Here is a 23100-nt window from a genome sequence, read left to right as displayed (position 1 = left end):
GATGTCATTTAGGAAGATTAGGAAATCAGTGATTGGTATTCTGATTATACGATCAGACTTTGTTTGTAGACTGTTACCATGGAAATGCATAGAAGTGCATAGGCGCTGCTACCAGTACATTTATTTGAGTTTTATGTGTTATTTTAAATGTATCGCAACAGCTACAACCAGTTGTGAGGTGTTTCTACCCTTAAAGGAAACCTACTATGAGGAATCTACTATCAGAAGTAGATGTGATGGTAGATTCCTCCTGCTGCCTCTGCCCTAATCTGTGATTTAATAATCCTGGATCATAACTTGTTAAAAACTTTATTTTAGTAATATGCAAATTAACTGCAAAGGCTACTGGGGAGTGTACTAGCCTGGCCGGGCTATCGCTACTCCACGCCCCAGTAGCCTTTGCAGTTAATTTACATATTACTAAAATAAAGTTTTTAACAAGTTAGGTTCCAGGATTATTACATTAAAGATTAGGGCAGAGGCAGCAGGAGGAATCTACCATCACTTCTGCTTCTGATCCTCATGGTAGGTTTCCTCCTATACATGTTCCTGATGATGGTGATCATTATGAGACGTGACTACATGATTCTTCATTAGCTGTGACTTCTCCAGCTCCCTCCATTGTCCTGCTATAAAACACAGAAATGACTTTTGCATTTTGTGAACTCTGTAATGTCTCCAGGTGATCAGCTGACTTTTAGGGAACAAATGGATTTGCCTCTGACAGCATCATCTCTGCTGTCTGTTTCGGAGGAAGACAGCGCTTCACGGACCGTTGCCTTTTGCGTGTAATATTTCCCCTCTGATATTAATAAGACATTTAGTACCTCTCGGGCGGAGGGATGTCACAATCATTTCACAGTGTTCAGCATATCCTCGCAGTTTTTCCTCCACTTTTGCCTAATATTGTTTCTGTATGAGAGGGCTGTGAGTCATCCCCCGGATCCTACGCTTGGTGGGAGCGATCAGAACAGAACACGAAAACCTCTTAGTTTACCTTCATTTGTCTTGACTGCTCTGTGCTGTGCAATACTAAGTCTTCACATCCTAAAAAAATTGAGTACAATGGAGTCGTTGCCCACAGCAACCAATCTGTGTCCTCATTTCCTATCCCAGTCCCTGGTTTATCATGATGGATTTTAATAGTAGATTTCCTATTAAATGGGGGTTTCCTACTGCAGAAATTTTTTTTTTTATTGATAGGATAGGGGTGTCTGATCCATGGGGGTCAATGACCTGCAGTGATAAATGGGCTCAGCAAGTGGACTAAGTACAGGCGGTCCCCTACTTAAGGACGGCCAACTTACAGACAGACCTCTCTGCCCACTGTGACCTCTGGTGAATCTCTCTGGATGCTATTACTTTAGTCCCAGGCTGCAATGATCAGCTGTAAGGGGTCTGTAATGAAGCTTTATTGATGATGACAGCACAAAATTTTGAAAATCTAATTTTGTCTGGAGCTACAATTATCAAATATACCTGTTCCGATTTACATACAAGTAATAATTATAATTATTTATATAGCGCACATAGATTACGCAGCGCTGCACAAAGCATGGCAAATTGGTCCCTGTCCCCATGGGGCTCACAATCTAAACAACCTACCAGTATGTTTTGGAGTGTGGGAGGAAACCGGAGGACCCGGAGGAAACCCACACAAACACAGAGAGAACATACAAACTCTTTGCAGATGTTGACCTGGGTGGGATTCGAACCCAAGACCCCAGCGCTGCTCACTCGTGCCGCCGTATACAAATTCAACTTAATGGAAACCTACCACCAAGGTTCTACTTATTACCGTATTTTTTGGACTATAAGGGGCACCATCAATAAATACCTGCTAAAACGTCTAGATTCATAAATAAGGCGCACCGGATCATAGAGTGCACCTGATTATAAGGATGAATGAATAACGGGATGTACACGCTATGGGGCTAATTTACTTAGGGTTGCATAGCACACTTTCAGCGGACTTTGCATGTTTTCAGGGATTACACGGCTTTGACAGGTATTTAACAAGAGTCTGTTGATATGGGTGAACCTATTATAGCCCTTTACTCACCGTAGTAAAGTTTTGTAATAGTGAGCAACAGTAGTGGATTATAATTTAGGCGGGTTGGGTGGTAGCCCAGGGCCCAGGCCTTCTAGGGGGCCCATGGCCACCCAAACCACCCATTAAATCCCCCTACATCTGTTCCTGCTCTCATTATAAATGTACACAAGAGCAATTTCGGGACCTTTGACTGCAGATTGATAGCAGCAGAAGGGGCACGTCCTCCATTCCCCAAGAAGCTGATTCTAGGACAATATGTAGGAAGTGCTTCCTGACTAGTAGGGGCTATAATATTCATACATCCCAGGGCCCATGGCGGTCTAAAAGGAGCCCATGGCTAGTGCCCATCTTGCCCCAAAAGTACATAGTTAACAGCTCTTTAGCTTTCCCTACATCCAGTGATTGGTCGTTTTCAGATTTAGTTTATGCAAATGAGCTTCTCTGTGCACCAGGAGTCCTGATGCTGCTCACCACCACTACATGTAGCATGGAGCTCTTTGCTTCTGGGTAACATGTCTATGATCTTGCGCCAGTGGCTTCTGACACCCACACCTGTTGCTTATGGTGGTGCGGGTGTCAGATACTCAAAAATCACATATCAATGACCTGTCCTTAGGATATCTTTAACCCAGAAAGCCCCTTGAAGCTTTATATATTTAAATCTAAACCTTTCAGCAATTTTGAACATACAAAGCACCTGGCATTGTTGGGCATTGGTTCTGTAGTTCTGTGTAGCAGCATTTATATTCTAGGATTGTAGCTGGACTCTGAGCACTCTGGTACACTGGTGTGTGAAATATCTTCGCTATGTTGCTTCATAGCCCCTCTCCCTGCTGTAGCAGCTTAAATACTACAGCAGTTAGCTGGGGGGCTCTGCTTTGTTTAGTGAAGAGATGTCACACATCAGTGCACCACAGTGCAGAGTCCAGCTACAGGCCTGGAATATAAATCCATTTTTCACAATCCTGTTCTACTAACATGCACAAGGGTGTAGTTGCACACCTCTCCAGGTCTGTGCTGTGTTCAGCGAAGAGATATCACACTCCAGTCCAGCTACAATCCTGGAATATAAAGACTTTTTTTTTTTTTTTTTTACAATTCTCCTTTTATTAACACAAAGGTATAGTAACAGCGCTCTCCAGGACCAATACCAACAGTGTTTATAGATTTGTATGGTGACCGATTCCCTGTGATTAATTCTTACAATGGAATTTGGACATTGCAGATTGTAGCAGTGCACCATGTATTTACAATCCCACACTAGATGGTAGTCCTAAGGATTGTTCATCAGGTATAAGAGATGATCTATTGTTGGGAGTGACACTAATGTAGGGCATTATACAGCTATAGTTGCTCCCATGGTGCACACCCTATAGATGTCTGTATGGTGGCAGCTCTAGTACATGACTGCTCAGCATAAGATTGTGAGCTGTATTGTTACCTCTTATGTAATTGTTGCAGGCAGTAGCAGTAGATGATCCTTCTGTAATGTAAGGTATTGGGGGGGGTAAGGTTTTTGGGGGAACTATTCAGTGGCAGCCTGTTTCCATGGAAACCTCACGGCAGGTGGCAGTGCTGTGTGACAGCGCCGGGCCGCCTCGTACCGACGGAGATGGAGGACATTGCCAATCACAACATGCTGAGAATGTGCTCGGAAATCAGCCCCCAGACAGGTTAACACAGGTCCCTCCGGCGCAGGTATAAAGGGGGTGATATCCATCCTCTCCCTCACTCGCTGCATTCCCCGTGTCTGGGGCTCAGGTAGAGCCGGCTATGAGGAACATAAGGTCATTGAGACGGGAGGAGGCAGCGTCACCGGCCCAGGGTATCATCTCATAACACGGCCCATTAATTCCACCTTCTGTGCAGCCGGTGATAAAGCCCAGAGCCAACTACAACCTTTCTCACTCCGCACAGACAACTCCATAACTTTATTGTAAGTAACTTTCTGTCTGTGGATGCAGCGTGGATCGCTTCATAACGCTAATTCTGCTGGAAAGGGTAAAATTAGACTGGTTTTAATGGCATGTTGATAGGAATTTGAGAATAAAAGAGACACTGCTATAGTAAAGCACTGAGGTTTTGTTGTCCCTATTGTAACCTCTATATTTTCGGAAACAGTGGATTCCCCAGCCTAGGTGCCAGTGGATGCCCCAGGCCCATATGCTAGTGACATATGCCCACGCCTAGGTGGCAGTGAGTGCCCCTGGTGCCAATGGATCCCCCAGTCTAGGTGTCGGTGTAAGTATGGCCATGTTCCCGAGACATACGCCCTAGGCCATGTTCAGTGACCTATACCCCGGCTCAGTTGCCAGTGGATGCCCCGGCCATGTTCAGTGACTTGTACCCTGGCCCATGTGCCAGTGGATGCCCCGGTCATGTACTAGTGACCTATACCCAGGCCCAGGTGCCAGCAAATGCCTTGGCCATGTACTAGTGACCTATACCCAGGCCCAGGTGCCAGTGGATTCCCCGGTCATGTACTAGTGACCTATACCCAGGCCCAGGTGCCAGCAAATGCCTTGGTCATGTACTAGTGACCTATACCCAGGCCCAGGTGCCAGTGGATTCCCCGGTCATGTACTAGTGACCTATACCCAGGCCCAGGTGCCAGCGGATGCCTTGGCCATGTACTAGTGACCTATACCCAGGCCCAGGTGCCAGCGGATGCCTTGGCCATCTACTTGTGACATATACCCGGGCCCAGGTGCCAGCAGATGCCTTGGCAATGTACTAGTGACAAATACCCGGGCCCAGGTGCCAGCGGATGCCTTGGCCTTGTACTAGTGACCTATACCCAGTCCCAGGTGCCAGCGGATGCCTTGGCCATGTACTAGTGACCTATACCCAGTCCCAGGTGCCAGTGGATTCCCGGTCATGTACTAGTGACATATACACGGGACCAGGTGCCAGTGGATTCCTTGGCAATGTACTAGTGATATATACCCGGGCCCAGGTGCCAGTGAATTCCTTGGCAATGTACTAGTGACATATACCCGGGCCCAGGTGCCAGCGGATGCCTTGGCAATGTACTAGTGACATATACCCGGGCCCAGGTGCCAGCGGATGCCTTGGCAATGTACTAGTGACATATACCCGGGCCCAGGTGCCAGCGGATGCCTTGGCAATGTACTAGTGACATATACCCGGGCCCAGGTGCCAGCGGATGCCTTGGCAATGTACTAGTGACATATACCTGGGCCCAGGTGCCAGAGGATGCCTTGGCCATGTTCTAGTGACATATACCCGGGCCCAGCTGGCAGTGGATTCCCCGGTCATGTACTAGTGACATGTACTCCGGCCCAGGTGCCTTTGTAATCTCCGGCCATGTTCAGCGACATATACCCCGGATTAGGTGCCAGTTGATACCGCAGGCAAGTTTTAGTGACATATACCCGGACCCGTGTGGCAGTGTAAGCCCCGGCCATGTTCTAGTGACACATGCTCCAGATTTTAGTGATGACCTATGCCTTTTTTTTTCTTAACTTTTTATATATGAATAAGCCTTACATAAATGGTGCTTTATCTCTTGTAGGTTTGTGAATAGACGGTAATCTGTACTTTCTTGCAGGGATTTGCCCCAGTATGGACAGAAGCAGTGGCAGTCCTACTTTGGACGGACGTTTGATGTCTACACAAAGCTGTGGAAGTTCCAGCAGCAGCACAGGTACTGGATTCTAGCTGTAGCCATTGGCCTCTATTCTATGGTTTGGATTCAGAAAAGTGGATCAGTGATTCATAATAAAAAATGTAACAAGAAAGAGGCCGTCATATGCCTATGGCGAAGCCTATAGGGGCAGGGGGCACTGGGATCTTCACTGTTGTGCCATACATTGTCTATTAGGAGTCTATTATGATGGTAGTAGGAGCCTCTGTTACTCACACACTGGTGACCTATTTTTGAGGGTAGCTCTACAATACATTTAGCCTGGAAACCCCTTTTAGATGCAATTTCTCTGTATGCACTACTTCTAGTGAGCTGTATGCACTATATATCTTCACCTGACACCTTGATACTTTAAGAAACTTTTATGTGTGTTTTTTTTCTTTTGTCTTATTACTGTTCTCTTCCTTTTGGGCCCTTTTTTCTCATTTTAATTTACATCAAATACAGAAAATAGAACAGAGTGATAATAATACTATTGTAATATTAGGGTTAGGGCTACATATAACAAAAATGATGGCATGACCACAATGGAAACTTAGATCTTGGGGAACAAGGTCTATAAAAATGAATAGTCAGGATGTCACAGGAAGTGGTAGCGAGATATGTATCTGGTGAGTGACAGACAACATAACCATATTCAATTTACTCCATTAGACTACCAGCCCCCTGCAGCAGGGTATGAAATGTCCTATCTAGAATCCACTCTTTTATGTGAAATCTCTCCCATTTACCTATAAAAAGATGAGCTCTCATCCAAAGTCCCTTGAAAATGAGCAGAGAAGAGTCATATTTTACTTGAGATGAATCCGGTTCAGAGGCAGCAGGGAGAGTCTCTCTTCAGATGCTCTTGAGTTCTTTAGCACCTAGAAACAAGATTCTGGTGTCATATTAAAGGTAAGACTCTTATTCTCTTTCAGATCGTGAAGTGAGAGATGCAGATAAATATCCAGTTCTGTAGTTTACTAAACCAAAAACTACCTGAAGGATGTTTTATATGAAGCCAAAAGCATTGTAGATACTATAGATCCCGTGATGGAGAAACCTGAAGTGACTCTGCTTATTTTCACATAAGTTTGGAGGAGATTTTTATAGATAAACGGGTGAAATTTCACATATGAAAGGTATTTGAGCCCTAGCTGAGAGGGCTGGTAATATAATTGGCTAAAATCTGTTGGCCGAATCCCTTATGACAATTTTATTGTTTTTATGCAACACTTTAAGTTTCGAGGATAATTTTATTAATTATATTTTTTAATTGTTTATAGAATTAGAATACTGGCATAACTAAACATGTAAAATATTTTTTTAATAAGCAGTAAAATTCAATAAATCCTTACCCAAGTATATTATAAATATGTATACCATCAATCCATCAGCTTTCCCCCGGTTCAGCTACAAATGCAGTGGGTGCATGTACTTCTGCAAAGTGTCAGCCCTGTCTCTCTGCAGCTCCTAATCCTTACTGCCTTCAGCTGATGGGCTGGAGGGGGCACACTTCAAATGGCTATATATTCTACACCCATAAACACAACCCCCCCCCCCTTTAGTATAACACAAGAATAGTGTTTCTAGGTGCTACAGAACCAAAGATAACCATTGTTAATTGGCAGTGGGATATATATTATTAAAATGACACCAGAACTTTGTTTCTAGTTGCCACAGTTCAGAGGATATTTCTGTTTTGCAGGGGGTCACTGTCATGGGTCGTCTATACATGTGCAGGGGGGTATGTGTAGTAAGCACATTTACAGCTGTATGGCAGTCATGAAAGGACTAAAATAATGTACCTGTCCTGCACCGAAGACATGATGACAAAGAATAATGAATGGGTTGTAGAGAGATGGCTCCATGTATCCTATTAGACACTGCACCCTATGTACAAGACGTCTCTGGAGGATCTGTCATGTCTTTTATTACACTGACATATATATTTTATAATATATTCTCCTTCTTGTGTTTGTACTAAAGAGAAATTCATGTTTTTTTCGTATCCTGCTCTTAGGCAAGTGCTTGACAATCGGTATGGCCTCAAGCGTTGGCAGATTGGAGAAATTGCCTCAAAAATTGGTCAATTGTATTACCACTACTAGTAAGTATCTGCTGATGGGAAATTGAAGAAAGCAAATGTTAAAAAGCAAAGTGCGGGTTATTACATTGCTGCATGACGATTTATTGCACTGTGTGCAGCCTGAGGAACATCTCATTTGGCAGCGGCTCAGAGGAAGAAAATTAAGTCAGCCAAAGTCTTAATGATTTCCCTCAATCCGTTAGCCGTTCCAGATCATCTTTTTTTTTTTTTTTTTTTTTTTTTTACTTTCTATTACAGTAATTGACAGGTGAAGGGCTGTGCAGGAATGGATAGTTTCCATGCGATGGATGGGAAGCGTATGGGTCCTGCTTACCGCAGCTACACACAGTGATTGACACGTCTGCCTGTGTACAGACTCCATATATAAAGATCTATATGCTGCTTCTCACATGACAAATCAACTGCAAAGCACTCTCAGCATCCCCTTTTATTATGTGGTTAAAGGGGTTTATTTGAGACTGGGACCCTCAGTAATCTGGGTACTGTTCTCACTACTTGATGGAGCAGCAGGCCGAGCATGGATATTGCTGGGGCCAGTTCTAGTGATCAGTGGGGGTCCCATTAGTAGGACCCTCACCAATCAGCACAGGATAGGGGATAACATATAAACTTTATATAACCTCTTTAAAGATCTGGTTAGAAGTAAAACACTGGGTGCATTTTAAGAAAATATACAGAGAGATATAGAGAGAGTTTCAGTGTTTCAAGGAAGAAGAAATGAAGGGTCACCATGTAGGCTTCTTCTTGAAAGGTTTGCATCCAGCAGGGCATTGCCTGATGAAACACTTCTGTGCAGAGATTTAAGGCCTTTCCAAATGTCCAGGGTCAATGGGTCCCTGTTAATAGGAGAGTTGAAAATAAATACCAAGTTTGTGTTCAAGTGAATGAGTAGAATAGCTGCCTGAAAGAGAACACTTAAAAAATTAAACTTTATTAGATATTCATAAAGTGCGGCCACTCTTCAGCCAATTAAATAGTCAGATCAGGCTTCCAGTGTGTATGGGGGATATGAGACCAGTAGAATCCCACTAAATCACGATATAACCCCCTCACTGGACTAAGGTGCTGATGTGCATACTGTTCTGTTCATAATGTGTGCAACGATCGGCGATATTTAGCTATCAGCAATTGAGCGGGTTATCGCCCTAGTAACTAGATCGGCACTACACTCTAGGATGAGAACAGAAACATAACTAGGTAGTGGTTTAAATCATAATGTGAACCAATACCCTGTCTATTCTGCCTAATATACCCTATGCCTGACGCGTTTCTGCAGCCCCTCTAGTATGGAGCTGTGTCATCAGAGGCATATGGATGCATAGAAGGTGTATTATTCAGTGCGGGCGCACATCACATATTTATGTGTGCACCCGCCGGCAGAGTCTCGGCACTAATAGATGCCATGCGCGCGCGAGTGCACGCGCAGAGTATAAGCAAAACGCCCCGCCCCCCCAGCGGCACGGCAGCCAATCACCGCCTAGGACCGCCGGTCAATAGGAATTGAGTGGGCGTTCCGAGGAGAGAGGGCTCGTACCTGGTCAGCCAATAGCGCTGTCCCCAGGCTCAGGAATGCAGTGTCTGGTGAGTGAATTGTCATCACCAGTCTGTCAAAACGAGGGCCAGTATCAATAAGGACAGTGTCGCTTAGGTTATAGTAATGTTGATTATGTTAAATAGACACCAACCTGTATACTGTCCTATATTCCTCATTAGGAATTACTGTTAGCCAGGGGATCGTATCGCGGCTAAGTCTGTCCTATAGAAACCGATCCGGTTTAGCAAAAGGCCAAGGTAAAGGAAATATTCTGCCATGGCTAGTGACAGAAAGCCACTGTGACAGGATTGAAATTTAAATTGCAAATGAAAAATGATACTGGTGATGGTATAAAGCAACAGGATGTGCTTGCTCAAATGAAATGATGCAAGATATGATGTGATTCATTAAAGGAAACATGCATAGCTAATAGCATCGTTCAGACCTTGCGGTTTTTCAGTGGAAAGGGTGCAAATCCATCTTGCCTCACGTTGAAGCAACATGCGATCAAAGTCCCCCCCGCGTATAGGGGGTGTCACCCGTTCCACTCCTTCAAATTTTATACTCAGGGAATTTCCGTCATGGTGTTCACAGACATGCCGAGCGATGGTGGTGTCCTTGCCATTAAGAACATCCCTCACATGTTCTCGGATGCGTACACGGAATTCTCTATATGTCTTACCCACATATTGGGCTCCACATATGCATGTCATGAGATACACAACTCCGGTGCTTCTGCAATTGATAAATTGGCGATTTGGAAAGGTCCGCTGAGTTACAGAGCTGGTCACAGAATTACCTGGTGAGATAAATTCGCATGCCTTACAGGACCCGCATCTGTGTGTGCCTAGAGGGGGCTGTGGGAGCCACGTTTGTTGTATAACTGGAGTAAGGTGACTATGAACCAGTTTATCCCGTATGTTTTTGCCCCTCCTGTATGTGATCTGTGGAAAATCGCCGATTTCCTCACTAATATCCGGGTCCAGTTTAAGGATTTTCCAATGAGCTGCCAGCACATCCCTCACTTGCTTATGATGAGAGTCATAGGTCCCTATGATACGTGTTGGAGCATCCGACTCCCTTCTAATTTTCGGTGTAAGGAGGGTATCCCTGTTGCTCTTAATTGCATAGTGATGGGCTTCCTTCAGGACCTCATCCGGATACCCCCTCTCATGAAATCTGCATCTCAAATCTGCTGCTGCTGACAAGTATTCTGCCATCTCCGAGCAGTTCCGCCTAACTCGCAGGTACTGCCCTTTGGGTATTCCTTTTTTCAAAGGCTTTGGATGCCAGCTGTTCCAGACAAGAAGGGAGTTGGTGGCGGTGGTTTTTCTGAAGACCTTCGTAGATAATTTACCTGATGTAGTTTTGCTAATGGATAGATCCAGGAAGGAAATTGTTTCCTGCCGGATCTCAGATGTGAGAAAAAGACCAATCTGATTGGAATTGAGAATGGTTACAAATTCCTCAAAGCGGTCCTTTGGTCCTTTCCATAGAAGTAGGACGTCATCTATGAATCTTATCCATAGTAGAATGTGTGACGTATAAGATTCAAGGTCCTCATTAAACACAAGCTCCTTCTCCCACCAGCCCAGGAAGAGATTAGCATATGTGGGAGCACAAGGGCTCCCCATAGCCACTCCCCTGAGCTGGTGGTAGAACCTGCCATCAAATGTAAAAAAGTTGTGCTCAAGCACAAATTTTAGGAGTCGCAGAGTGAATTCATTATGATCATTGTGTCCCTGTTACCCAATTGTGAAGCCATAATAATTTGTAACAAGCTTCCAGGACCTTGATCTTCAATACTATCATAAGGTCCTGGCAGGGCGATTGTTCATGGACAGATGGAGATCACATGACCCTCCATCTGCTGCCATTTTATGGATATTAATGTTTGGCTGATGAGGTAACAGACAGGAGGCTTCACTTTACATGTCAAGAAAACGCAGCAGAATTATCAATAGATGTATATTGGTAAATTACCTGATATCCCCCCCCCCCCCACACACACACACATTACAAAAAGGTGAGATGAAGTGGCCAACCCCTTTAAAGCTTTAATTTATAATAGACGTGTCACACCTCTCGGCCTCGCAGCCATGTCTGGAAATGTTGGCGTTTGGGTTGGGAATGGATGATTGTGGTGGCTGCACGGCTTTTTTGTCATCTTTTATATCCTTTTTTTTTTTTCATGCCATACAGTTGCATATGTTGCCCCTTAAAAAGACATAGTTTAAAAAGCACAGCATATGGCAGCATTCTGCAATTTACACCAAATGTGCTACATAAACTCCGTCTGAAAGAAGCCTAAACAGCTAAGAGGAAATAAAGAGGAAATGGAAAAAAAAAAATTTGGGGCGTTGAAGCGACTGCGATGCATAAAATGCGCTGTATAATATATGATATTATGTACATCAGGAACGTTTCTTTTCTTCCAGTCTGCGGACATCCGAGACCAGTTACCTGAATGAAGCCTTCTCTTTCTACTCAGCAATCAGACAGCGATCCTACTATTCCCAGGTCACTAAAGAGGACAGGTAAGACGTGGCTCCCAATATTATCACTTTCCTCCATACTGCACCATGATGTTCCTTTATAAGCAATTTTTGGCACATCTCCTGTTGCCCTCTAGAGGATGTTATTGGAAGGACAATATAGGGGCGGTATGGTTGGAGTACTGTCCATAGGCATCATGTGGATGCATTTTTATAGGGTCATCCCTATATGTAATACAAGTAGAAAAAGTTTTTCAAGCGATTGTGTTTAATTAGGGGGGTCATTTTAGGAGCAAAGAAGAGCCTGGAGGACACTTGTGACCTCTGCAATCAGTACTCCAGGGCCTCAGTCCATTAGATTTGTTCTCTGCTGTTGAGGATTGTTATTCACCTCGGTCCACGCCGTCTCTTTACTTTGCCGCCTGTCAGTTCTAAAAGTATGGCTGGCTTTGCCCCAGTGAAGGTTTAGCGCTGGTTGACAGTCATCGCAGTCCGCGGCCCTTAAGCTGCTGACATTGGCTGTCAGGATAGATTACTGCGGAGGCTTTCACGGACACGAGAATAACTCTACACGACAGGTACAAATACATGGGGGAGGGAAGATGTTTGATGGTAAGTTGACCTACCAGCCATCAGCCGCTGAGCCTACACCCTATGGGCAGTGAGATTGCCAGCGGTAAAGCCTTATATATCTCACTCTTATTTATGGTCTTGTTCCCAAAACAAACCTTAAAAACATTTCTTGGATCAAACCCTCTTTAAAGTTCTGCTTGTGATTGTCTTTTAGACCTGAGCTGGTGGTGAAGAAGCTGCGGTACTATGCTCGCTTCATCGTCGTCTGCCTCCTGCTTAATAAAATGGATGTGGTTAAAGACTTAGTCAAGGTAATTGAAGGACTAAGAACTTCATTTCAGGGAGTCTTGTCCTTTATGATGGAGCTTGTCATCCGTATTGGAATGACCTGATGAGTATTTCTCATCTCTCACACACACGCACATGCAAATTCACATGCACGCATACACTCGCGCACACATACTCTCTCCCCCAGTATGTGACTTGGGATTCTCATTGTAAACCATCCATTCCTCTCATTGATATTTGCTCTTTAGGAGCTGTCAGATGAAATTGAAGACTATACGCACCGCTTCAATACAGAGGACCAGCTGGAATGGAATCTCGTGCTTCAAGAAGTAGCTGCATTTATTGAGGTTTTGTATATATATTTCTTTTTACTATTTAAGACCATATCCTGCATAAAATGACATTTCTATTCAACTTAAAATGACTCTTCTGTAATGCAGGAAGATTTTAGTGGTCTCCATACACAGAGCATGGTGTGGTCTTCACAGACCAGGCACGGCTGTGCGCTGTCTTAGGCTGTTCTTGGACAGCAAAAAAACGGATGTTCGTTTTTGTGGCCCTTGTGTCATCTGTGTCATCAAGAACACCGACTTACAGACGGCTTGTAGAGCCGGACCTCCCTGCCCTTGTTCTGACTAACATACTAACATTTTGGGTTTTGACAAGAAAATTCTTAAAAATATGTAAAGAAAGTACCTTATATACTCGAGTATAAGCCAACCCGAGCAAAAGACGAGGTACCTAATTTTAGCACAAAAAAATGGGAAAATCTATTGACTCTAATATAAACATAGGGTGGGAAATGCATTGGTAACAGCCTCCATTCACTATAAAGCTGACCAGCCCATATCCCCCAGTATACAGCCGGCCAGTCCATATCCCCCAGTATATACAGCCTGCCAGCTCCAGCACTATGTAGCCCGCCGCCCGTAGGCCGCCAGCCCCTCGCCCGCAGGCCGCCAGCCCCTTGCCCGCCGCCCGTAGGCCGCCAGCCAGCCCAATTTTTGAGCTTAAAAACTATACGGTATCTTCAGCAAAGAAGATGGACTGATGGTGTCGTCATTTATGTTGTGTAAGGCAGAGTATCATCATGTATCTGGGAGTTGGTATAGGAAAGGACTACTCGGTATGGACATGTTCATTCAGACCCGACTATCAGGGGTACAAATGTAATATTTAGACAGAGATTAGCCAGGTTATACATTATGCATTAGCCCCAGTGTAAAAGTTGCAGATCATTTACTCATTCCAGCTTCAAAGAACGTATCTGATACATGAAAAATCCTTGTTTTCCTCCGTAGAGACGATTCTTTCAGCGAGGCATCTCATTTACATTTAATCTAAATAATGAAGTGGTAGCCGGCACCGGCTGATGAAGTGTCGGAAAGTTCCAGGGCTGTACAATTATTCCCTCATGATTGGGTCGCAGTGGTTTTATTTCACTTGGCCTTCAGATCGTCTCTCCGGAGACTACACTGTGAATATTTTTTACGTGTAATGGATCTTTTTTTTTTCTCTTCTCCTACTTTGTGTTTGGCACATGACAAAGCTGCACTTTTCACCTAATATTCCTCTTCTCTCCTCTGGCAGGCAGACCCTGTGATGGTCCTGAATGACGACAACACCATTGTCATCATTTCTAATAGACTGGCTGAGGGTACAGGACCCCTTTTGGAGCAGGGCATGGTCGTGGGCCAGCTAATGCTCGCTGATGCTCTCATCATAGGAAACTGCAATAATCAGGTGAGAAGTTTTTGTCAGATTGACCACAGCGGTGGTAGGCTTGTCCTAGCCAGCAGTGCCGTGTGCTGTAGGTTTACATTGACACTCATGGCACAGTCTATATGTTTAAGCCAGTCCCATTCTAGCCTGATGGAGCGTGGTGGTGCTTTTATCCTACAGACCCCTTGTCCACCACCGATTTATACATTGATGGTCTGCCACAAATGTTGGGACCCTGGAAAGTCTTTTCTGGAGTGGATCCCGACAGTGTCCTAAGGGAGGCCAGTAGATTTCTATATATAGTACACAAGGTCTATAGGTCACCTAAGTTTATCAATATTAAGCTTAGGCCTCAATGTGTTGAGAAACCTGCTGACATGTCCCCTATGTTATAGTCTTGTCCTCCCCTTCATACCTTCTGGTCAGTGGTCCAAGCAGTTTACAGGGTGCATCTCCCTACCAATATCCAATTATATGGAAAGTGGTGTTGTTGGAGGGACCAACTAAATGAGCAATTGGTAGGTGACTGTACATGGCACACAAGTCCATTGAGAGGCATTGGATTCTACCTTTATCCAATTTTTAGGATAAAGTATATGCAATGCTCTTGAATAAGTCGGCTGTATAAGAAAGCGGCTTGTTACATCTGGGTCTGCTTTTCCTGTACTACTATGGGATTGACACTTGATGGGAATGGTGGGACTGCTTGCTGTGTGTGGTGTGTATCTGAATGTTCTATGTATGGGATAAACTCCTGGTGCTTTTTGACCCTGCACACTGGATTTGCTCTTTTTTCTTTGCCTCCGTTGATGAGTGCATGTGTATAGGATTGGTTGGAAGGAATAGCTATTCATAACATTGTAAAACCTTACAATGGTTGTCTTATAAAACTCAATGCACTCCCCTGCGTAACCAGCTTGTATTCTGCTATACATGTTACATAGATAGCAATTGGTCTGAAAAGATTGTATCCAATAAATTAACTATTCTTCTGGTTTAATATATTTTGGGCTTAATTTATTTGCAATCCTTTTCTGCAGGTGAAGTTCAGTGAGCTGACCATTGACATGTTCCGAATGCTACAAGCCCTGGAGAGAGAACCCATGAATCTTACCTCTCAGATGAATAAACCGGGATTGCAGGTAGCTTGATCTTTTCGTGTTATTGTGAATTGTTTGTTTAGCACAGCACTGACATGCAGTAAAGGCATTTTAGACCTTCAAGAGAACTTATCACCACCTCTATCAACTCCAACATTGCATCCCTTAGATTGTGTCACTCCAGAATACATCCAATTTTTATGGCATGCACAATTCCTGAGCAATCAGTATTTTTTTCTGTTCTCCAATGTCAGATGGATGGTGGCAGGTTGTCTCTTCTGGCCCAGGACCACCCATATGGCAATAGAGAGCCTAATAAGCATATTGGACTACCCTGAAACTATGCTAAGTAGGTTCTCTACTGTCAACGTGGTGGCGCTGTGCTGAGGCAGACTGCCCAGCTCACAATAGAGATCCAAAAATAGTGACATTGATTGGGAACCATAGAGACTAGGGAGAACATTTCAACATTTTATCATCCAAATAATGCTTAGCAAAGACTTGGACTGGTGAAAGATCTTCCTTAAAGGGGTGTTCCCATTTCAGCAAATTTAATGTTTAATTGTTTATTTAAAAAAAAAAAAGTTATACAACTTTCAAATATACTTTCTGTATTAATTCCTCATGGTTTTCTAGATCTCCGCAGAGAATAATCAGAGCTGTGTGATATAACGAGCCGTTCACCTGTGTGACCATGGTCAGATTTCTGTCCACTGGTAGTAAACATAGAAGCTTTCTCTAGCAGGATAGCAAGCAGAGATCTAGAAATGTTGTATAACTTTTTAATAAAATACAAACAATAACATGAATTTGCTGAAATGGGAAAACCCCTTTAAGTCCTCAATACCAAGGCATGTGGGCTCTCGGACCCCCATTGATTGGATAATGATGTCCAAGTATTTATCAGAGTGTAAAAAAAGTCAATGGGGTCGCCTCAATGTAAAAACAAATCTGTAATAGCAACATAGCTTTTGATTCATAACTTTACAGAAAATGAGACAGATATGTTGTAGTTTGTAAATTGTTTGGGGGATTTTCTCACTTGCGCCACATCTGTTTTGCAGGATCCTTCTGAGAAGCCTACAAAAAGAGAGAACCCTCACAAATACCTTCTATATAAGCCGACATTCAGTCAACTATATACCTTTCTTGCAGCATCTTTCAAGGTTTGTGCATGTTCTACAGATAATTCCATTATGCCATGTTGGTGTATTTGTTGTTTTTTTTAAAATGGAAAAACAAAATAAAGATGCCAGAAAATAAAGAGAATCCGGTGTATACAATGTAAGTACATAAACGAATTCCCACCCCACACGTGTCATCTACAAATTATATAGAGTAGTGAAGAGGACTGTCATCTAACTAAACACCATTGGTATGCAAGACTTGAACAGAGGTGTTACTAGGGCTTGTGAGGGTAACCCAGCACCAAGCCTTCTTCCCCAAAGAGTGTACATTTAGGGAGACTATTACATTTCAAGTATCTACCATTCTCCAACTGAATGACATTATTCTGATTCAATGGTGACTGAAAATAGAAGACCCCTTGGCAGAAGTTTTTTAATTCTCTACACTCCCAGATCATATCCATGAGGGATGCAGATTCCATCCTGGATGTAAGACCATTAGGAGCGGGTCCGACTTCAATGTGGAAGAGCAGCTGTGGGGTCCCATAGGCTCTATGGTGCAGCAATGAATGGGCCATTCTGTGGACCTCACTGGGAAAAAGGGTAGGCACTAGATCCAGTACCCCATCACTGCTCATCCGTTATGAGACCAAGGTCATGTCTCCAGTTGGGGTGAAATTTGAGAGGTTATATCCTCTATTGAGTTGCCAAGTGGTATGCTGTATTAACAGGAAATCGGACCACAGGTACTGGAGTACTATACTTTTAAGGGCCCCACAGGAGGCAACTACTACAGGTACAGACCCCCTTGTGTAGTGTATTTGTCGTCTTAGAGATTCACATGACTAGACAGTCCTTTTAGGTCACTTCTAGGTATGATAGGATTGCTGCTGAGACCATAATAATACAAAAGGTGTGGAGGAGGATTCCCATACACTACAAATCCAGTATGATAATATGAGTAAGATATTTATTCATAAAGATGCAGAAATATAATTCATATGGATCCCTGTCACTCTACACGTCCAGCGATGACATCTGTGGATCTCATTGCTGCAGCGAATTGTGATGGTGACCCCACTAGTCAGTGATATCAATGCAAAAGGAACATGTGCGGCTGCTGGTCTGCTTGTTTACATGCTACTCTTGGAAAATTGTTAAAGAAAAGTTTCCTTTTGTAATGATTCTTTAGGGAATGCGTCCGACTCCCTAATGATATTTCCCTTTGTGCTGGATAGGCCATGCCGAGGTACTTTTATTCTGTTGCTTAGAAACTGGCACTTCAGCCAGCTGGTGACTGTGCTGGGTCATCGGAGACCAAAATTGCCCCTCACCAATCTGTATTACTACTTAGACAAATTATAAACCTCCACTAGCAGATTCTCTTTTTAGGGGGAGATAGGAATGTATTTATGTGCTGGTTATACTTAGTTTGTCCCCATCATGGTATGCCATCACTAAGAGCGCTATACTGTAGCACGGCGGGCACACGTCTGCGCCGGGGAGAGAAGGAGGTGAGTGCTGCTCAACCCCGCCCCTCTCCATTGGCATATATTGCCCATGGTGCCGCATGCCGAGAAAAGATAGGACATGTCCTATCTTTTCACGCCTACGGAACGGCACCGCACCACTCCCATACGGCACCGCGCGCCCATTGCCAGCCCATGGGGGACGTATATACGTTCCCTGAACGGCCTTGTGAATGAGGCCTAACAAGGGGTATGATAACTTAAAGGGGTTGTCCACTTTCAGGAAATAATTGATATGATTTGTGAAAGCACAGTTATACAGTTTTCCAATATACTTTCTGTATCAATTCCTCTGGGTTTTCGAGATCTCTGCTTGCTGTCCTGCTATAAAAGCTTCTATTTTTACTTCCAGTAGATAGAAAACTGTCCATGTGATGTGATGGAGGTGCAGGAGCATAAGCTGTTATTATCACACAACTCCTATTACTTTATGTGGAAATAATGGTTTGTGCAAATGCATGTCCATCACATCACATGGACAGATTTTTATTCACTGGAGGTAATCAAAATAGCTTCCAGTTGAATGACAGCAAGCAGAGATCTAGATAACTTTGAGCAATTGATACAGAAAGCATATTGGAAAATTGTTTAACTTTTACTTACAGCAAATATTTGATATGGTTTGTGTAAGTGGAAAACCCCTTTAAATGGTTAGATTGATTGTTTGATTGCTTTCAGCTGCTGATTAAAAATCATTGACCCCAAGGGTGATGTCACACGTGGCATTTTAAACGCATTTTGGTCCCGTTTTAAAGCAGTCCATCAAAAACCGCATGCGTAAAAAATCGTATGCGTTTTTGACAGGTTTGACCAATTCTCTTAATTCAAACCTGTCAAAAAAGTACGCGTTTTCAACGGACTGCTAAAAAACAGGCCACAAAATTTGTTCAAAATGTCATGTGTGCCATCACGCTAAGGGTGCATTCACATGGTTCGTTAAACGCAAAAGCTGAAGAGAGATTTGCCTAATTACACAGCTGTTAACACTTGCGTTTGCTAAACACAACAGTTAACACATTGTTAACACACATGTTAACCCCTAGGCGCACCAGGACTTTATAGTACGTCCCCAGGGCTAGATGCTTAGCGCACGGGGACGTTCTATAACGTCCTGCTTCTGGCACCGGCTCACGAACGGAGCCGGTACCAGAAGCAGCGGCTGTCAGCTGTCTAGTACAGCTGACAGCCTGCGCTAACACCCGCGATCGGAGCCGGCTCCGATCGCGGGTGTTAACCCCTTACACGCCGCCGTCAAACATGACCGCGGCGTGTAAGGGTGTTTGCGCTGTGGATCGGATCCCCCGTGCCGCTTACCGGGGGATCCGATCCACTTCTGGGCAGCTCCGAGGACTGGCATGTGCCCCGGAGCTGCCCGGTCTCCATGGCAGCCAGACCCCTAAAATAGTATTGTAGAGCAGTGTATTGAACTTAAACCAGTGATCAGAGCATCACTGGTTCAAGTTCATGTATGTATAGTTAAAAAAAAGTCAAAAACACTAAAGTTAATACATTAGAATAAATAAAAAATAAATGCATTAAAATATAAGCCCCTAAAATGTCACTTTCCTATAAAAACACTTAATAAAGTATAAAAAACACAAAAACACCAAAAACCCCCGCATAGTTAGTATTGCCGCGTCCGTAACAATCTGAATAATAAAACAGAATCGTTACTGGACCCGCACGGTACACGCCGTAGAAAAAAAACGCAAAAACGTTCCGAAAAAAGATCATTTTTAATTAATACCCTATAAAAAAAATGCTCTAAAAAGTAATTTTAAAAAATGTTATGCACTCCAAAATAAGCCCACTAAAAAGAACAACTGTTCTCGCAAAAAATAAGCCCCTAACCAGATATGTCAGCCGAAAAATAAAAAAGTTATACATATGAAAAGATGGTGATGCTAAAATGAACAAGATTTTCTCCAAATTGGTTTTTATTCAGTACAATTGAATAAAATACACAAAACCCCCACATATTTGGTATCCCTGCGTCCGTAACAATCTGCATAATAAAACAGAATCGTTATTAGATCCGCAAAGTGAACCCCGTAAAAAACAAAACAAAAAAAAGCTCCAGAAAAAAGATCACTTTCAATTAATACCATATAAAAATGCTCTAAAAAGGGATTTAAAAAATGTTATGCACTCTGAAATAAGACCACTAAAAAGAACAATCCTTCTCGCAAAAAAATAAACCATTAAACAGATTTGTGAGGCGAAAAATAAAAAAGTTATGCATATGAAAGACGGTGATGCTAAAATTAACAACATTTTTGCCAAATTACTTTTTATTCAGTAAAAATGGGAAAAAAATAAAAAATCTATATAAATGAGGTCTTATTGTAATCGTGGCGACCCATAGAATAAAAATAATTACTATTTTTATGGTATGGTAAACAGCCAAAAAAAAAACCCCATAAAAATCTTCCTGAAAAGTGATGATTTTCATTTCCTCCACCAACAAAGAGTTAATAAAATCTCACCAATTAGCCTATAGATTCCCCCAAATTAGGTACCAGAAAAGTGCATCTCATGTGGCAAAAGAAATAAGCCCCTATAGGTCCACATTAAAAAAAAAAAGAAAAAAATTATAGCCTGTACAATGTGACATAGCAAATCTGATCTGCATGGTGCCTCCTTCCCTTCTATGCCCGGCCGTGCGCCCATACAGCAGTCACCACCACATATAGAGTATCCGTGTACTCGGGAGAGATTGGGTAACAAACTTTGTGGAGCCTTTATTCATTTAATCCATTGTAAATGTTTAATTTTCCACCCAAAATGAGTGTATTGTGAAAAAATATTACAATTTGCAGACTGCACCTCCATTTTGTTTTAACCCCTATAAAACACGTAAAGCGTTAACAAACTTCTTAAAAGTGGTTTTTCATACGTTGAGGGGTGTAGTTTCCACAATGGGGTAATTTACGAGTCTCACTATTATTTAGGCCTCTCAGTGTCAATTAGAAGTTGAGGAGGTCCATCTAAATACAGGTTTTGGTGATTTTACAAAAAATGTGAAAAATGATACCCAAATTCTGAGCCTTATAACATTCTAGTAAAATATGTGGAATCTTAAAAAACCATCCAACATAAAGCAGACATTTGGGAAATGTAAGTTATGAATTTATTTGGGTGCTATGACTATCTGCATCAAAAGTAGAGAATTTAGAATGTTGAAAATAAAGAATTTTTCCAAATTTTTGCCAAATTTTTTTTTTTTTTTTCATAACTAAACGCAAAAGATTTCATCCAAATTTTTAAACTAATTTGAAGTACAATGTGTCACGAGAAAACAATCTCAAAATCCCCTGGATATCTCATAGCGTTCCAAAACTATAACCACTTATAGTGACACAGGTCAGATTTGAAGAATGGGGCCGCGTCCTTAAGGCCAAAAGAGGCTGAGTCCCGTAGGGGTTAACATCACATTAATGCATTTGTTTGTCAACGCAATGTTAACACATGCATTAACTTGAGCGTTAACGTTTGCATTTTGAAAATGCAAGTGTTGACAGCTGTTTAATTAAGCAAATCTCTCTTCAGCTGTTGCAATGCAGTTTTAAACGCAACGTGTGATTGCACCCTAAGGGTGATGCCACACGTAACAAGGGTGTTTATAGTTCGTTTAAAAATGCATGCGGTGATTTCATGTGATCAGATGCATACATGAAGTAGACGTTGCAAATGTAACTGGGCAAAGGACCTTAGATGACATCACCCTGGTCACATGACATGCTGAGAAGAGGCATGGGACGTGGGGAGGATAGGAGGGGCCAGACGAGCAGGATACGCCCCCACTACAGCTATGGAATATAAGATAAAGTTGATTTATGGGGATGCAAGGGAAACCATTTCTATCTAAAAGAATAGTTAATAGGGCTCTATGGGACCTGTCACTAGCTGTATTTGTGAAAATGTGGTGACAGATTCCCTTTAAGGTGTTTGGGCTGGGGGTCTATTTTAGAACAGTCTGATCACATGCAAAGCTTTGAGCAAAATATTTTAAAAGTTCTAAAAGAAATGATATCCTTTTAATGTGATTTCATTATCTTCACTATCAAACAAGCAAAACAACCGGCACATTATAAAGTAATGAAGCGCAGCCTTTTATTGCCTTTGGAAATGTATTATTAATAACTGAAGGCATTAAGCTTTGCTCACGACCCAATTACCTTTATGTGTGGGGCGAAAATATCTCAAAAGCCTTGGTAAAATCGATAAAACGGTTATTAGAGGCAGGAGTGCGTCTGGATGGAAGATCACAGGACTGACAAGTCAGCGGCTTGCTGTAAGCATATGGTCTATGTCGTACTAAGGGGATTCTCATATCTTATACAAGGAAATTATGATCAGAGAGCGGGGCTGACATCATTCCCAAAATCATTGGGACTTCCTGAAGCGGATGCAGCGCTGTTTAAAATGGATTTTCAAGGGACCTTATCTACTAATAGGCTACGAGTAGGTGATTGGTGGTGGAGCCCATTACATCAGAGCCCTCATTCACGTACATTACACTGTCTCCTCCCTGCTCCATCTCTAGTGTAGTGGCAGCGCTCATCCACCAAAGACATGTCCTATATAAAGACCATTAATAGTCAATATGCTCAGAAAACCCACTTAAACCTTATTAGTTTTTCTCTCCTGTCAGATGGGTGGTCCCTGCTCCGTATTTGTACTACCCACCTGACACTTGAGCGTCTAACTAGCTTTGGGCTACAAGACGCAAGGCAGCGATTGAAGAACAGTGACTCCAACTAATAGGGAATCACTATTGTTCACGCTATGACTGATTCATTACTCAGATCTCCAGAAGTGTCCATAAAAGGGGGTTATATATTATCCGTGTTATCTGATCCATGATTGTATCTAACTGCGGTATGTGTGTGTGTGTGTGTATATATATATTATACTGCTAGT

At 42.8% G+C, this 23100-nt stretch overlaps 1 protein-coding gene across 2 annotated transcripts in view; it reads left to right on the top strand.

Moving 5' to 3' along the window:
• Positions 1-23100, top strand: part of SCAI (suppressor of cancer cell invasion) — a 105515-nt gene that overhangs the window by 59463 nt on the left and 22952 nt on the right. For both annotated transcript variants that reach the window (XM_072123561.1, XM_072123562.1), the window contains exons 3-10: positions 5625-5720; positions 7723-7809; positions 11782-11880; positions 12626-12722; positions 12948-13046; positions 14290-14442; positions 15462-15563; positions 16586-16687. In XM_072123561.1, the coding sequence (XP_071979662.1) occupies positions 5625-5720; positions 7723-7809; positions 11782-11880; positions 12626-12722; positions 12948-13046; positions 14290-14442; positions 15462-15563; positions 16586-16687 (835 nt within the window). The remainder of the gene's footprint in view (positions 1-5624; positions 5721-7722; positions 7810-11781; positions 11881-12625; positions 12723-12947; positions 13047-14289; positions 14443-15461; positions 15564-16585; positions 16688-23100) is intronic.

Source organism: Engystomops pustulosus, chromosome 9 (assembly GCF_040894005.1).
Source record: "Engystomops pustulosus chromosome 9, aEngPut4.maternal, whole genome shotgun sequence".
NCBI lineage: Eukaryota > Metazoa > Chordata > Amphibia > Anura > Leptodactylidae > Engystomops > Engystomops pustulosus.
This window is presented reverse-complemented; position numbering and strand designations above follow the sequence as displayed.